Raw genomic sequence first — 16,606 nt, 5'->3', positions numbered from 1 at the left:
ATATGTACGATTTTAGCTGTGAGATGTTTTCTGCACCGTATTATAGTAACTTTGTTTTTTCTATGTTAAGCAATATTCATTTCTTTTGTTATTGTTGCATAACAAATACAGATATATTTACGATAATATGTCTGCCTTATTTTTTTTCCAAATCATTCCTAAACTTCTTTTTTCGAATGAAACATATTTTCGTATGTGATGTACGATTCTGGCTTTGACTCACTGTATAAATCAAAGTAAACTGTTTAAAATGTGCTCAAGTGTCCATACTAATAATTTCATGCATAAATTAGATAATTCCAATTGCCATTTAACAGACACTCGAATAAATCTGATCCCTGTCAAAGTCATGTTTTCTTAATTATCCAATGAGATCTTGTTATCTCGCGATGGCAAACGTCACCGATCGACTAATTTAAGAATGATGCACTACCAGCACTACCGATACGCAGTAGGCGTATTTCATGTTCCTCTCCTCTTTTAATTTATAAGCGGAGGAGAATCGATCGCTTTTCGCTCCACGCGTCGTTTCATTCGTCCCCGACACGTGAGAATCGGCCTTCAGCTTAGACTCGGAGGAGCCGTTTCACGTTTCACGCCGTGAAATTCACGGTACCCGTCGCTGAAGTACCTCGATATCACGATGAATTGACGCTCGACTCGGCCACTCGAAGAGGAACACGTGCTTGAATGTGGACCTTTCCCTTCGTGTGCATAACTTGAAATTTGTCTCGCATTTAGTTCTGGGAAAAATGGTACTGATGAAGTGAAACAAATTAAATCTCGAAGCGCTCGAACTACGTCTCCTATAGCGGTTAAAACATCCTCCGGTTCACCATGTATCAGAAACTGGGCCTCGAGGTCGAGTATTTGACGGAACAGCATCTCACCGGCTTCGAAAATTATAAAGTAAGTTGCGGTTCGTTCATTACACACATCAGAGTTAGATTTCATCAAAGACCAATTATCGAATTTAACAGTTTCCCTTCCATGACTTTGAGATATTCTGTCACATAAATTTATAATTAATCTTTCTTATTGTTTCTATAAATTTTTCAGACTATTATTTCTAACTTCAAGTCAATTTCTCTTCAATGCCAATGTTGTTAACTATCTTCTTGCTTGTTGGAAATTATTTTCTGTGAATAATCATTTTGTATGTTTTCCTAGAGTAAATATCAGCTTGACTCTATCGATCATGTTTTTTGCAAATATTGTCTCATGATTTGGGTTGTAAATTCAGTAATCTGTTACAAGCAATTTATGAAATATTGATTTTTAAAACAATAAGCTTCTGTTCTCAAATGTAAGCAATTTTGTATGTAAAAATTATAGAAATTCTAATCTTCTGTTAATAGGCAATAATGTAATAAATTTAAATATTGAAAATACATGAAATATTGTTTTAAACTGTATGTAAATGACCTGCTATTAATAGGAGTTGTATAAATTTAATTTTAAATACAATGTAATTGTCAGCTTTTATGCTCCATATATAAAAAAGAAAATCAAATACATTATGTAACATATTATTGTACTCTACTATTATTATACTCTATAGTTTCTATTTATGTATTTTATCATATGAATGTAATCAATTATGTAAGTTTAATAATGAATAGATGTTTCGATAAGCACACACTTATATACTACAATATTTTAAATGATAATTTAATCATTTATTTTCAGTATAGCTCAGTGGATACAAGCCCTCTCAGTGTGTATATTATGCACCCATTTTGGAACAAAGTAGTTCAGGTATGATTTTCACTAAAATTATTTCATTGTGCTCTTTCATCCAAACTTCTCATGTAAGGTTATAATTCTTTTACAGTACTGTCCAAAATGGGTTGCTCCAAATGTGTTAACATTCTCTGGATTCCTTTTTACTGTCCTAAACTTTGTAATGTTTGCTAGTTATGATTACTATTTGTATGCATCCAGTGATGATACACCACAGTATCCTCCTATACCAAGATGGGTCTTTGCTTTAGGTGCATTTAATGTTTTCATGGCTTACACACTTGGTAAGCATAAAATTTGTAAAGTATATTATAAGATTTTCTATTGATTTATAGAGATTGTTTATTTAGTAATAATTCTTTTTTTTTCTAGATGGCATTGATGGAAAACAAGCTAGACGTACTCAAACATCTGGACCCTTAGGAGAATTATTTGATCATGGATTAGATAGTTGGACAACAATTCTTATTACTGTTTGCATGTTCTCTGTATTTGGTAGGACAGACAACAGTGTATCCCCGCTACGAATGTATTTCATACTCTGGAGTGTATTTATTAATTTCTATTTGACCCATTGGGAAAAGTATAATACCGGTGTATTATTTCTTCCTTGGGGATACGATTTGTCTATGGTAGTAAGTTCATTTTATATTCAGTACTGCTGTCGGTATACTTCCATGCGCTTACGATAAATGATCGATAATTTGCGTGACTCACAATCGTTTCAAATTTTTAGAGTACTATTATAGTATTTATTATATCAAGTATAGGAGGACATAGAACCTGGAAATTCATGCTACCTGGTGAAATATCAGTTGGAGTGATGTTCGAAATTTTACTTTACATTACTGCAATTGCGACTAGTTTACCCGTAGTTCTATGGAACATATACAAGTTAGTGCAATTAAATCGAAGCATTTTGTATCTTCTATTAGGGGTTCTTGTTTAAAAATGTACTTTAAACATTTTTATTTGCAGGTCATACAGAGATAAGACTGGCAAGATGCGAACATTCCTAGATGCCATTAGACCTTTGCTACTTTTAGGTGTACTTTTCACAATCTCGACAATTTGGGTAGTGCATTCGCCAAATAATATCGTGGAAGAAGATCCCCGAATCGTCTTCTTGACGGTTGGAACCATCTTCTCAAATATATGTGTAAGATGAACAAATATATGATTAACTCTCAACAATGCTTATTAACAGGTTGAGTATCGAGCGAATTTATCATGCTTTTCCATTTATATCGAACGCCTCAATAACATTAATGTAATTCAGAAGCTTATAAATATTCAGATTTATTCATGACAAGCGTTTTAAAATAGCATTGTATACGAAATGTCGATCACTAGTGATCAATGCGTAATTACTAGGAAATACTAGTGGTGTTAGCTGCGGTACTCAACCTGTTGAACATGTGTGCAAGTAACAGGATTAAATATTAATTTTAAATTAAATTTGCAGTGTCGATTAATCGTGTCGCAAATGAGCAACACTAGATGCGAACTATTATCGTGGATATTGCTCCCTATAGGAATTACAGCAGCATTTTCGTTTATCTTGCCGAGCGTAGATCTGGTATTCACATACATCGTTGCCATCGTGGCTTTGTTAGCACATATTCATTATGGCACTTGTGTGGTAAGCCTCATACTTTTATATTCGATAATTGTTTTAAAGGAATTTACACAGGGACGGGGAACCTGCGGCCTTGTGATGTGTTCTGTGCTGCCTTTTTCATATTTTGTCAATTATTATTATTTGTTATTTGTTCATGTATTGACATGTGGATTGTCACCAGCGCTAAAAGGTTCCCCACTCCTGAATTAACATGTTGCTTTTCAAAGTACTGATAAAGTGATATCTTGACATTTTAGGTACGTCAAATGTGTCGTCACTTCCGCATTCATACATTCCGTATCAAGGATCGTAAAGATTGACTACTTGCCGACGATACATGTTAAAAACGAAGAATAAATAAGGTAGTCGGAGGCAGTTACGAATCAACGAGTACAGACTAGACAAAGGGAAGGAAAGAGTTTTGACAATGAATTACACAAATGGAAAACAAATACGGCTTAGAGTTTCGTTCTCAAACAAAGATAAAGAAAGCTTCCAAATACGTGAAAATAAGACAATTGATCAAACTAGTTAACTGTTAAGTGATCTGATTTAATCATTCGCAGAGACAAAATCATTCAATTTTCATATTGCTGTGATACTTAGTCGCAAGAAATCATATTTTTTTCGTACTTTGAATAAGTTAATCTTTTCGGTGCTCGAACGTTTATCACGCAATGCGTGTGGATATTATATAGTTGGAAATTCGTTGAACGCCCAAGGGTATTCGCTGCACGCACTGAGTGTCTATAAACGTTCACAGTACCCATAGGATTAACAGGTATTTTAGTGCAATCGTAATAGGTAAAGAGAGCAGCCATCAACTTCTGTGTTGTCTTTTTGTGTTCTGTTCGTATACTTTGACTGTGTGTAGGAGCATTTTTGTTCTTCGTTTTTAACATGTATCGTCTGCGGTGTTAAGCTTGCTCGGTTCTATTATGCGATCGATAATCGTTTCTTTTCGTAGAGATCATTGAACCTTGAGTGCTTATATTGTGAAAAATCTCAAACTATAGGCGTCTACGAAGTTAAACATTTCGCACCGCATCGAAGCCGAGTTAGTTTAGAGTAATGAACTTTGATACGAAGTAATAGAGGAGGAATATGTTGATGTATACTTGTAATATGATATACGCAAGAGACATTATTTATTTTATGTAAGAATGCATGTGTGTTATTTTGCGTTTAGCGGAGATCTAGCATCGATTTTTACTATCGATACGACGATAGCGTCAAATTAAGTAACAGATTTTCAAAATTCGTAACGATTACGAGGTAGACTACAAGTTAGAATTGTCAATTCGGAGGAAAATGATAGAAATTCCTTTTTCTACCACGATATTTATGATGGTTTGTTATCGAACGAATGGCCAAAAAACTGACTATTCAGAGGGAAGATTTTTCCATGTATATAATACTATATATATTTTTTTTCTTTTAGAAACATGGAATGCGTGTTACTGTATACTCAGAATTATACGTTTGATAGTTCTCCAACGTGGGAAAAATAATGCACAGAATCACAGTCAGAATTTTGAGTAGAATGAAAGTTGTACATTTTTTTGTCATTTTCAACGAAAAGTTGTCTAGCCCTTCATGTCGCTCAATTTTTTTTAATTTTAAGATTTTAAATTCAAAGGTTTTTGCATTTAAAGTATGTAAATTAAGAATCTGCGGAAGACAAACAAGAAAACAACAGGTCAAATGTTACCAAAATACATTTATATAAATATATACTCTAGCAGCTAGTCTTCACATTAAATATTAGATAGCTATTAAAAATGTCCCACGTTGAAAGAGAACAAAAGTTCGAATCTTCTTTTAAGATTCAAGCAAATTCAATTTTAAGCTTAATTGTTATGATAACGTAAGTCAATGTAGAATAAATCAAACAATTTAAATATGCATTTCCATAGATTTTCATCAATTCCATGTGCAATAATGCTATGTTGTAAAGTCTACAGATAGAAATATCGAACGAGTAATTTCTTATGTATATATTCAATACATTATTACAAGAATTAAATATGTTACTGCATGTAACAAGAATAAAATGTTTCAAATATCAATTAGAATCGAATCTTCATAGGATTAACAAAAGCTTTTGTAAAATTTAGTATGTGTACATACATAATCTTGGGAAAAAATGTAGTTTACGTGTAGGGATTTCGAGACGCAAAATGCTTTAACAATTGAACATTCACACGATATTCGTGCGAATAGCATTTAACAAATCCTATGTAATCTGTTTTAACTAAAATGCTGTGTAACTTTAATCTAGATATTTTATTTTGTTTCAATGTAATTATACATCGATTAATTGTTTATAACTTTTATCAATGGTAAATGTAATCGTACTATTTTCCAAGGTTTATTTCTGCCAAAGATATTAAAAAGATTTTGTGTAAACTGAATTTTGTTTATTTTTAAATATTGTCTATCCTTTATTTACTTATTTTTAATGCACAATCATTGTTGATACAATTGAGAAGCATGAAAAATAGCTTTAGACCTAATTTATTTGTAACTGTATTCTCTCTAACAGATGATACTTCTGAAAATGTGATAGAAAAACTTCTACAAATTAGTTTCCATACAATTACGATATAGATAAAACAATTTTATTAAGTTCAGAAACATTTTTATTATCAATGTTATATTTTAAATACTGCAACAGAAGTTATTTAGTAGTGAAAATTAGACAATTAAACTTACCACACTTCCTGTGTATGTAAAATCAAATATAAATTGCACATTTGTTGAATACATGCATATAAGATGTAGAAATATTATTTTTTTCTAGAGTTAAGGTATTCTGTTTTCACTTTGTCTCTATCCTCAGGTAATGGAAGGTTTGGAACAATACCACGTTGTTTACGATCAATTCTTATCTGTCTCTAAAATATCAGTTAAATGTACAATGATAACAATTTGATAAAAATGATAAAACAGTATTATAATGTGCATACTATTACAAATCAATGAAAGTAAAATAGCAAGCAAACTAAATGTATTATAAATTACCCAAAATGCTTTGCAGACTTTGTAATTTGCAAAGTACGCTTCGCATTTTTCATGTTTGTAATCATTAATATCAAGGCACTTCAAACTAAGATTATGTTCCTGAAATGAAAATCACAGATAAATTTAACAAATCACTAGAACGGAACATTTACTTTAAATTGTGGTGATAAAAAAACTGGTACAACGCCTAACAGTATACATTACTTGCTGTTTGGTTAATCGTTCAATTAAAAAGTATATTCTTCCAATTAATAAATTTAAAATAATATAGTTTTATCGTAGATGGAAAAGGTATTGAAACTAACCTCAAAAAGTTAACCATTAAGTTACAATACCTTTAGACATGGATTGTTTAATTCTTGATTATGACGAAGTTCGTTTACTGATTTAGTATTTGCTGATTGTGTGGCTTCACGTGGGCTTGAAATATGCATTATTTTGTAGTTTTTTTAACCTATTTTTACGACTACTTTAATCTAACATGAATGTAATTCACGCGACAACGTTATCGCGAATAAACCGATTCTATAAATTCTTCGTTGTTTTTGAACGATTTTCAATGTAGGAAATAAGTAAAAATTAAATGGGATAAGGTCTAGCAATGCCACACTGTCTGCCAGTGATGGACTTTCGTGAGAATTTTTGATCATGCGCACTGGAGCGCATAACATACAAATAACAAATACATAAAATATATAAAATTATATACTGGAAACATATACTTTATCAATATTAACTGAATACATTTAAATCAAATTAATTTCATACGTTTTAATCGACTTAAAACTAAAAATGTTGGAATTCCCAACAGACCCCTTACATGCACCTCCTCTTGTGCTTAAGATACATCTATGATAGCGGACATGTACTTAGCTGTGATCGTCACAGTGTGACGTCAGTTTACGCATGCGCAGAAAGGAATCCCGCGAGAGAAAAATCCCACGAAAGTCCATCACTGCTGTCTGGAGTTTTGTCTGGCATAGTTCTGATTCAGTGTTACCAACAGCTCCTCATTCCAATTTCGAGGAATAATGTTTTAGAATAATGTTCCTTATGTTTATAAAAATCAAAATCATAGTACATACTTTCCATGCTTTTTATTACATTTTCTTCTACCTTTCCTATTAATTTCTTAATTTTTATAAATTCTAAAGTTTCATTATAATTACTTAAAATGTTATTCGAATTTAATTAAGTTCTTCAATCATTTCTCTATACATTTTTTCATATAATTAATTAGTTATAAACAATTACTGGAAGCGATAGTTAATGCATCATAGCGCTAAAAATGCTAAAATACGTGGCACTATCTATAAAAGGGGGATTCTAAAATCTGAAAAATCTAGGATCACAGAATAGGAAAGGAGTTATACAATGAGCACGTTTCCCGCCACTTTGATTAATCGATGCACGTAGCTTGATTATTCACTAATTACTCTTTTCCTGGGATTAAATTATGAACTTTTAGTATTTAATAATATAGTATGATCCAGGGCAATATTCAAGGATACCTTTTGTAGCCATTCTGCTTGTAACTATCACTTCCAGTAATTGTTTAGAACTAATTAATTACATGAAAAAATATATAGAGAAACGATGGAAAAATTGAATTACATTTTAATTAAATTTAAATAGTATTTGGAGCAGTTATAAACGCTTTAAAACTTTGGAACTTATACAAATTAAGAAATTAATGAGAAAGATAGAGGAGTATGTGAATAAAAACCATAGAAAATATGTACTATGATTTTGATTTTTTATTAATATAAACATAAGGAATGTTTTACACATTTCTAATTCTATTAAATAAAAACATGCCTTGAAATCTTGGTAACACGTTTAATAAATAAATTAAATTGATGAGTAATATTTTGCACAATATTATCCTAAAACATTTGTTGTATACGTTTTTAATGCGATTTAATAGGTATGCAACGTAAAGATTTCGTTTAATTTTTTCTTTTCTAGATGGTAGTGAAGATTTATATAAACAATTTTCGTATCGGAATGATTAAAAAACAACAAGAGGTATAATCATTATTATTCATGGGCTTATTATGCTCAAATCGGACTTTGAAATGAGAACATAAAATTTTAATGTAAAATTCATTGAAATTCATTCAACTATCTTGACGCGATCGTATTAATAATATGCATGTGTACGTTCGTACATAGAAATAGTAAACAAAATTTCTTCTTTGAAATATGATCAGGGGTTTTTGAAACGTGTATTTCAGGAAGGAAATACATACTCACGTTTGCCTTCTTTCTCCACTCCTCGAAGTTATCTGAAATGGCACGCTCAGTTCGGATATCTTCGATGAGTCGAGGATAATTTTTAATTTATTTTCCTTCTCTTTTATTTTGAAGAATAAGAATTCTACTTTAATTATATGTAATAATTAAAGAATAACAACCTAATAGAATCTTGAGTCTCTATTTTATTTTTGTAATAAAATTTCAGTAGACATACGTATATTTTTTTTCTTCATATTATATTTACATATTGTTACAAAAGATGAATTCTGTAACGCATACAATCTTACAAAGAAATGTCCATATGATACCAGCTCTTGCGTAGTCCTTTTAAAAAATATTCTACAACTCACGGAAGTATCTAAATATGGTCTCTGGTTAATGATTTATTTTATACTATCTCACATCCGAATAATATTCGTTTAATGACGCCGGTCGCTGTTAGAATAGATTGCACGATATGCACGGTGACCGAAATACTAAATTAGTCTCGCATCGTTCAAAAATGCGCACAGCATTCGCACTTCGTCCTTGGGAAAATAGACGGTTGATTCTAAACCTGTTATTTTCAATCTACCTTCTAAGCAGCGGCTATCCGTTTGTAGAAGCAAGACACGATATTTACAACGTTGAAAGTATTTGTTAATATTCGTCAAATTCGTGTATTCGACGAAACAATAAATTTTATGGTTAATATGTAAACTGTACTTCGTCGCATTGATTTCAAACAATGGGAACATATTGATTATTCTTTGTTTTTTACATTGATAATTTTTGCTATGGGAGAAAATAATATGAAATATTATTAACTGTTTTTGGATCGCGATAACGCTTATTTTCTACAGCTCGTGTTTTGTGTGCGTGGATAACACGTAAACTGTCACTACAGTAAACGTCTTGAACTTTCTATTATTTATATCAATCGGATTCATGGAACTTTTTTAAATAAAAAAAAACACAAAGAGCATGAAATCGTAACAATGTGACTGCAGATACAGGAACACTATACTGGCGGAAGTACAATGCACTATGTTACAAAACTTGCACCTGGGAAATAAAATTTTTAAAGTTATTCATCTTCTTTGACTATAAATGTCAACATTCGCGTATTTGAAAATCAAATATGTTCAGTTACCTGTTCCTCGCTGATCACTATTTTCCCCGTGTTATTTTTACCTTACGTGTTCTCAAAATTTTGTTGCACTTTCTGCCATTTGGCTACCATGCTAGACACCTCTTTATGCTTCTTACTAATACCAATTCGCGCCTAAAATTTAAAGATAAGATAATCCCTGATTCTTTCCATTTCGTCACAAAACTGGATTAAGGCTTTTGAAACCCGTGGCTGAGAAACGATCAGAGGCCTTCTTGATAAGAAAAATGGGGGACAGCGGAATTTGCTTTCTAATTCTGCGTTTTACCTTTTTCCTCTTCTTTTCCTTCACTGTAACCTCGACGGAAGGAAGTTCTTGTTCCGCGTCTACGCTCGTTTCCTCCGTAGGCAAGGAAGACGGTTCCGTTACTAAAGTATCTTGTCTCTGAGTCACTTTTTCGTTCCCACTGTTTTCTATGCGAGCTATGTCGTTGTAAAACGAATCGAGAGCGGACACCAGAGACTCTTTAGCCGTTTTAACAGGCGGTTTCTCGATCACCTTGTGATTTGTGTATATGGGCGTGTAATCCGGTATCAGTTGGATCGTTGGTTGCACGCCGTGTTTATGTGGAAGTACTAAGGCCGCTGGCTGCCCAGCCGATGCAAAATGCATATAATATTTAATCGTAATTACAAGATATTAATAAAACTGTCCCACTTGGAAACTCACAGAATGCAAGTGTTGATGATAAGCTGGATATTGAAGGTAATGTTCTTGAACTATGGCTGCCGGATGACTTAAAATAGGAACTGTTGGATCCCTTGCAGTCGCTTCGTAAAGCGCACCACCTTGCGACTGCACAGCACTGTAAATAATTCTTTTCAAAGCAGTCGCGGGTAGTTCGTAAGGCGCCTCGGTTAAATCTACACCTGGTGGCAGGGGTTCTACGTTGGTAACACTCGCAAGGCTAGAGGTCTGAGGTGACAATGAAGCTGAAGAATGAGTAAGTATGGAAGGGTTCTCCAATTGGTTCACCTCTACAATTATTGTTCCCTCTATAAAAAAAAGAAACATATTTTGTAATATTCAAATGTAAAGCAATTCTACTTGCGAAGACAATGTAAGTTGTATAATAAAAGATTCACCTTCTCCCAGACGTTGCTTCTTGCCATCCAATATGTCACTGTTTTTGTCCCGTTTTCTTTTATCCTTCTTCAAATCGTTTGCGTATATTCTTGGGGGTGGCGGTGGGCTTGGGTTAGAGATTTGTGGCGGAGGTGGAGCTTCCACGTCGATGTTCCGTGGAACTATTGTGTCTTCGATCGCCTCGCTGCTATCCTGGGCTTTCTTTGGTTTCGATTTCAGTCCTCCTTCTTCTTCTGCTGCTACTGCGAAGAATCGCAATTACAGAAGAACTATTTCCGTTTAAAAACACCGACTATGAATGACCTAAGATGCAATATTTTCAATCCATATTTTAACTTTTCGCGAATCTTACCAGGAATAATCATTTCTTCCTGTTCAATTGGCGGAGGTGTTGAGCAAATTTCCATTTCTTCTGCACCACCGGCGATGCCAGTGTCCGGATAGGTCCATTGCGTTATTCCAGTGGTAGTGTTCTGGTAATAATATCGCTTATGCGACCTGGAAAAAATCCCATAGGAGAATGTAGCGTACAGAGGGGGACGAAGGGCTTACTTGCATATGTTTACATTGACAGACAAACTTTCGAGGGACGTTTCTCCGTGAAAAGAACGTCCTCCCGAGTTCTGAAGCAACTTATTAGCTAGAAAACAATCAGTTAATACTCCTACCTGCGACTCGGCGTGCCATTAACTCAGGGAGGCCCTTTTATTACAAAAGGATTAAGTGTTACTTAGCGGTTACATAGAAGGCGCTCTCTTCCGCAACACGAACATCGAGTTTACGTCGACAACGTCTGCGTTACGCTAACGAAATTAAGTGAATTGATTATGAATGTACTAGGTATGATTCCCTTTCATTTTCATATCTCAAGACACGACGAGCACTCATAAAAGAAACTAAACGATTTTAATTATATTTTGCGAATGTCTTTAACAAGAAATGTTTATAGAACAGTGAACATAGATACAGAAAATGTAATTTAAAAAATGAAATGCTGAGGCATAAACTCGTGAAATATTTACGTAAAAAAAAAGAAACGCGAGTAACACGCATCATGGGTCCGCCGAACATTCGTAACTCTTGATTTGCGATTGATAGCTGTGCACAAAACTTATTCGCCTTTGAATATTTTCAAACAAAGCTGCTTCTTTAAAGTCCAGGTTCCATCATGTAACTTCATCCATGTATAACTCGAGTTACTTGCTTAGGATTCTTTCGACACTTGGTGTTTCCGTCCGGCAAATTCTTCTTGTATAATCATCCTTTCAATCTTCAAGTGTCTCTTCGAGTTATCGTTTCTTCATTCCTCTAATCGAATGTTCAAGAATGGACTTATTTTTAATTGTGCAGCAATTCTGGTATATCTTCCATTTGTATTGTCTGTTGTAATTTTCGTTTCTTCGCGTAGAGTATTGAAACGAGTTTTCGAATTACTTAGGAGTATTCATTAATAGTTGCATAATCTTCCTACATTGAATCACAAAATGGCGTTTCTAATGTTCGTTGAATCTTCCGTATGCTCTTCGTTCATACTTTTATATGCGCAGTATACATATTATCAGGATCCACTCCGAAGGATCCGCTCTGAACACAGACCTATCTTTATTACTGCAGTTACTTAATCTTACTTTAAAATAAATAGCCCGATATTTTTTCGCGTATATTTTTTTTCTGTATAAATAAAATCTGTATTTCAACAAACGTAAATCTATAAATTTTACAAAGACTTTTACAATGTTTTACTCTGAAATTGATAAAACCAAATTGATTAAGTTCTTGGAACTAATAAAATCGGACGAAGTATTCGACTGGTTTCATATATTTAAAAACTCTATGAAGTAATGCGATATGGAAAGAAGTTATGTCTTGTGTTAGAAAAGGTAAAACGATTTTCAACAAACTTCTAATTTTAGAGAAACAAAACAGAATTATGAATTACTGTCTCTAATAGAAGATCGAAAACAGCACTAAAAAATTAATTGATAAACAAAAAGAACGAGATTACCACTTACTGACAGCTTTAAGCTTCTTGCTGTAATGGTATGTGCAAAGATTACATGATTGAAGACTCATAGAATAGTAATGTGTATAACATACCACGATGTTTTGTATGAAACGATTCATGTTTATTTGTACGAAATAATACACAAATTTTAGATGGTATACTATACCTATCCCACTGACAAAGCCATCCTGGTGGTGCTGCATCTTGTTCCAAGCGTTCCAGTTCGTGACTGGTGTCAGTCAACCATCTACGCAAGTAACCCTTTTCTAAGCAACCTCCTTCCCACGCGACAAACAATGTCTGAAATGTCGATTATTCGAACTAACAGGTTAACAAATTCGATATTTTTGATAATCGGTACAAGAAAACTAAAGTAACAACATCATTTACCTGTAACTGTATCGACATCATTTGAACAGGAGACACACTCGGTTTTCCCTCGGACAGAAACTTCAGTTTCTCGAGTACGATCTGCGAAAGTAGATTCACTTCTCCCTCCTCTTCCTTCGAGTCTCCAACTGCTTCAGGCACCATACTCGTCTCTTCTTCGATGTTACACGACTCCTTCTTAAAATTCACAACATTTTCCATTGTATCTTCTTGCATCGCAATATTCTGTTCTTCCTGAGAATCAACGCGCGATTCATCGTCACGTTCAGCATTGTCACGCGAATTTACATCCTCTTGTTGCGCCTCAACTTCCGGTTTAGTTACCTCACCCTCATCGTTCGTCTTGGTTTTCGTCGAGGGAACTGAACAAAATTAAAAATAATATTTGTTGCCCAATGTTTAATCAATTGATATAATTCGAACGAGATGTGTCAGCACACTTACCATCAAATGCAATTCGTTTTTTCCGTTGAAAATATTTGTTACGCCCGTGAAAATTATCGAGAAACTTATTCGATTTTTGCCCTTCCTCTTCCGGCTTTAGAACTGGTTCCTCTCCGCATTCTGCCCCTTCCAGAACACTTTCACTATCTTGTTCCTGGACAATTTTTTTTTCGGTGTTAGTATCGCTGTCGTTACTGTCCATGACTTGACTATCGTCCAGGGTAACGTGCTTGCTTTGAATAGATCTACGCGATACGGATACACTCTCCGTGGTGGCATCGGTTTGAGGAATCGGAAATAAAGCTTTCCTCTCCTGTTTAACTTCAGACTCTTCCTCGGCGTCAGAATCTTCATCATAACCAGGCACCAAAGATATACGAAAATCCAAATCGGAATTAACATTTTGTTTATTACTGATTTTCTTGGTTCCGATTACCTTAGATTCTTTCGTTATACGATTATCGCTGCCAGTTTTGCTCGTGCATTCTTCAGACTCTTGTAATATTACTTGACTCTTTAAGTACCTTGCCTCTTTCTCATCAGTTGGTATAGAATCTAACGATACTTCCGTTTTCGTATCTTCGTCTTTGTTATCATAATCCTTATCTGGATTTTGAGAAGTTGCCGACAGTTGTAATTGCGTTACAGGCGCAGACGAAGAAAATATTTCTATGCTTTTTGGCTTTGACATCGAACTTATTTTGGTCGATTCGTTTACAGAAACAGAGGACACTTCGTTTTTCGAACGATTCTCGTCATTGGCATCTGAATCGCTTCCGTCACTCCCATAGGATGTTATCATTTCTATTTTTCTATAAAGATAAATTTGTATGTTTGTCGAGAATGATAACATTGCATCGCTAACGAGAGAAGGGCCTCAAATTCGATAAAACCGAAGTCGAACAGTTGAGATTTTTCCCTCGCGAAAGAAATATTAACGTTTTTAACATACCCGTCATCAGATTCATTATCGGACGTATTTGCGGTGTCTTGATCGATCTGATGGTCTCGTTTTTGAACGGTTTCATTGCAAATATATCTATTACGATTTCGAACCACTACTTCCCTTGGTATCATGCCTTCTGGAATATTCTCATGAGATTGCTGATCTGAAAAAATTGTCTACAATTCGCTAGAGAACTTCATTTAATAAGAAACAAATAATTCTTGGAAATATAATTACATGCAACAGACGAGAAATCAACCCAGTGTGATTCTTGCATTGAAAGTGGCTTCACGACAGAGTTTGTTTTAATATTATTCTTTAAATACCGTAATTCCTCTGGCATCTCCCATGTTACCTCATTAGTTTCAATATGCCAATAATAAGGATAACCTGAAGATTCGTCTAAACATTCTCGCCACACTATAAAATGTATATATATATATATCTATATATTGATGGAAATTTGTAATATTGTAGACAAAATTTTTAGTAGCCTAATGTCTGTTACGATAGTCTTACTCAGTGCTTGTTGATTTATTTGATGCGCAGAATGTGTATTTGGATTTGAAATTATGGTAGAATTACTAGAGTCATTTGGAAGTGGTTGTTTGGGGGCAATAAGTTGAATTTCCTGCAAATTATGCATGTGCAATGTATCATCAAAGAAGTTTCTATACTAAGTAATTTTTAAATAATCCAAAACATGTAAGAAGTTTACTTGCCTTAAGGAAATTATTGACCTGATCATCCAACTTACAAACATCTTTCTTAACTTCTTCTGTATCGCTATCTGAATTATAATGACAAAGTAAATTTGCCAATGGATTTGCAGGTACACTTTGTCCTGGGTAATCACTGGTTACCTGCTTGCGTTTATCTGCAAGATGATAAAAAAGAAACGTGTTTTACATATAAGTAAAACTTTTATTCCTTTTCATTATCTTTTTTATAGGAATAAAATTATAATATATTAAAAAAATTTAAACAGTTATACTATAAAATATTTATAACACGAATCTATTTCTATATAATAGTTCAATTACAAGCATCTCTAATATCTAATCTAATTACATGCACCTCTGGTAACAATTTCATATATACTCTACTCATAAATATATCAATGCATTTAAAACATTTATTATGCATTAGCAAAAACTTTTATACTAAAATATATGTCTTTACTTTGTACATGTTCTCCGTGAGAACCAGTTTGTCCTTGATTAATTTCTAAAACAGGTCTTCTTTGACGTCGCTTCATAATAAAACATAAGTTAAGTTGTGTATACTACACAGAATGGATATATCTAAAAAATAAAATCAAAGAATAATTTCTCGATATTATTATGGTACAAAACTATTTTGTATGACAAAGTAAATTTGTGCTTAGTTCCATACATACACTTAACACGAAAATATATTTTCGGATATGTAATATACAAAACCCGTTCATAACCTCAAAATATTATAGATCTGCAAGTTCGATTAGTTTTAACATTGAAGACGAAATTAAAATTTTACGATACGGAAATCATTCGACGACAGTGAAGCGTATAAAAATATAATATTATAACTTTATTGTGTTTCCTAAAAAAGAACTCTTAAAATTTCAGACATAAAAAATTGAGGTTATGCAAAATCTCGGCAAAGAATCATATTGTCTTCCAAAGACGTATGTACACCGGTCACTGAATACATCCCTATTAGTTTGATAAAACCATTCCGGTCGATGCAGCTGCCACCTAGCGAAACATTCGGGAACTTAAACTAGCGTAATTTGGTAGCGCGAAACATGAAACTTCCGTAATACTTGATCACTTGAAACTGTCTACTGACGTACAATAGAAGGATAAATAATTGTTTTAAATTCAGAATCATAGTATCTATTCGAATCATCATAGTTCGATTAACTATCAAATTAAAAGACGCGTCAAGTTTCT

At 33.5% G+C, this 16,606-nt stretch overlaps 3 protein-coding genes across 6 annotated transcripts; 1 reads left to right on the top strand and 2 right to left on the bottom strand.

The window, feature by feature from the left end:
• Positions 1–296: 296 nt before the first annotated feature.
• On the top strand, positions 297–5,624 carry LOC122400225 (ethanolaminephosphotransferase 1-like). Its single transcript, XM_043401577.1, has 8 exons — positions 297–909; positions 1,690–1,758; positions 1,835–2,027; positions 2,116–2,378; positions 2,480–2,637; positions 2,722–2,902; positions 3,209–3,385; positions 3,622–5,624. The coding sequence occupies exons 1-8, from the start codon at positions 838–840 to the stop codon at positions 3,682–3,684; spliced, it is 1,176 nt and encodes a 391-aa protein (XP_043257512.1). The 5' UTR covers positions 297–837; the 3' UTR covers positions 3,685–5,624.
• Positions 5,625–5,799: 175 nt separating this feature from the next.
• Positions 5,800–7,026, bottom strand: LOC122400240 (coiled-coil-helix-coiled-coil-helix domain-containing protein 7). 2 transcript variants are annotated; one of them, XR_006259340.1, is made up of 4 exons: positions 6,724–7,026; positions 6,389–6,487; positions 6,080–6,261; positions 5,800–5,918 (listed from the first exon to the last, which is right to left on the bottom strand). XR_006259340.1 is itself a non-coding variant. In XM_043401594.1 (3 exons), exons 1-3 carry the CDS (start codon positions 6,820–6,822, stop codon positions 6,154–6,156), a joined length of 306 nt encoding a protein of 101 aa, XP_043257529.1. In that variant the 5' UTR covers positions 6,823–7,026; the 3' UTR covers positions 6,053–6,153. The 2 variants fall into 2 exon arrangements, 1 of the variants encoding a protein (XP_043257529.1); XM_043401594.1 differs by lacking the exon at positions 5,800–5,918 and having other exon boundaries at positions 6,053–6,261.
• A 1,854-nt stretch (positions 7,027–8,880) lies between these two features.
• On the bottom strand, positions 8,881–16,272 carry LOC122400182 (formin-binding protein 4-like). Of its 3 annotated transcripts, none has more exons than XM_043401506.1 (15): positions 16,069–16,272; positions 15,852–15,973; positions 15,392–15,546; positions 15,189–15,300; positions 14,907–15,089; positions 14,676–14,832; positions 13,724–14,535; positions 13,280–13,641; positions 13,056–13,189; positions 11,237–11,382; positions 10,884–11,126; positions 10,468–10,793; positions 10,066–10,386; positions 9,780–9,911; positions 8,881–9,691 (listed from the first exon to the last, which is right to left on the bottom strand). In XM_043401506.1, exons 2-14 carry the CDS (start codon positions 15,925–15,927, stop codon positions 9,822–9,824), a joined length of 3,117 nt encoding a protein of 1,038 aa, XP_043257441.1. In that variant the 5' UTR covers positions 15,928–15,973; positions 16,069–16,272; the 3' UTR covers positions 8,881–9,691; positions 9,780–9,821. The 3 variants fall into 3 exon arrangements, with proteins under 3 accessions (XP_043257441.1, XP_043257442.1, XP_043257443.1); XM_043401507.1 differs by having other exon boundaries at positions 10,884–11,123; XM_043401508.1 differs by having other exon boundaries at positions 10,884–11,120.
• Between the last annotated feature and the right edge of the window lie 334 nt (positions 16,273–16,606).

This window comes from Colletes gigas, unplaced genomic scaffold (assembly GCF_013123115.1).
Source record: "Colletes gigas isolate AHSC1104 unplaced genomic scaffold, ASM1312311v1 Colletes_gigas_Sc00016, whole genome shotgun sequence".
Lineage (NCBI taxonomy): Eukaryota > Metazoa > Arthropoda > Insecta > Hymenoptera > Colletidae > Colletes > Colletes gigas.
This window is presented reverse-complemented; position numbering and strand designations above follow the sequence as displayed.

Bases quoted from the DNA above. Each gene is read 5' to 3' on its own strand.
- LOC122400225 (XM_043401577.1), top strand. From the start codon at position 838: ATGTATCAGAAACTGGGCCTCGAGGTCGAGTATTTGACGGAACAGCAT. The intron at 2,028-2,115 runs GTAAGCATAAAA...TTTTTTTTCTAG, and splicing joins TTTCATGGCTTACACACTTG to ATGGCATTGATGGAAAACAA. The intron at 3,386-3,621 runs GTAAGCCTCATA...TTGACATTTTAG, and splicing joins TTCATTATGGCACTTGTGTG to GTACGTCAAATGTGTCGTCA.
- LOC122400240 (XM_043401594.1), bottom strand. From the start codon at position 6,822: ATGCATATTTCAAGCCCACGTGAAGCCACACAATCAGCAAATACTAAA. The intron at 6,488-6,723 runs GTATTGTAACTT...TTTTCATTTCAG, and splicing joins TAAACAATCCATGTCTAAAG to GAACATAATCTTAGTTTGAA. The intron at 6,262-6,388 runs GTAATTTATAAT...CTGATATTTTAG, and splicing joins AAGTCTGCAAAGCATTTTGG to AGACAGATAAGAATTGATCG.
- LOC122400182 (XM_043401506.1), bottom strand. From the start codon at position 15,927: ATGAAGCGACGTCAAAGAAGACCTGTTTTAGAAATTAATCAAGGACAA. The intron at 15,301-15,391 runs GCAAGTAAACTT...CATAATTTGCAG, and splicing joins AGGTCAATAATTTCCTTAAG to GAAATTCAACTTATTGCCCC. The intron at 14,833-14,906 runs GTAATTATATTT...CAATTTTTTCAG, and splicing joins TGATTTCTCGTCTGTTGCAT to ATCAGCAATCTCATGAGAAT.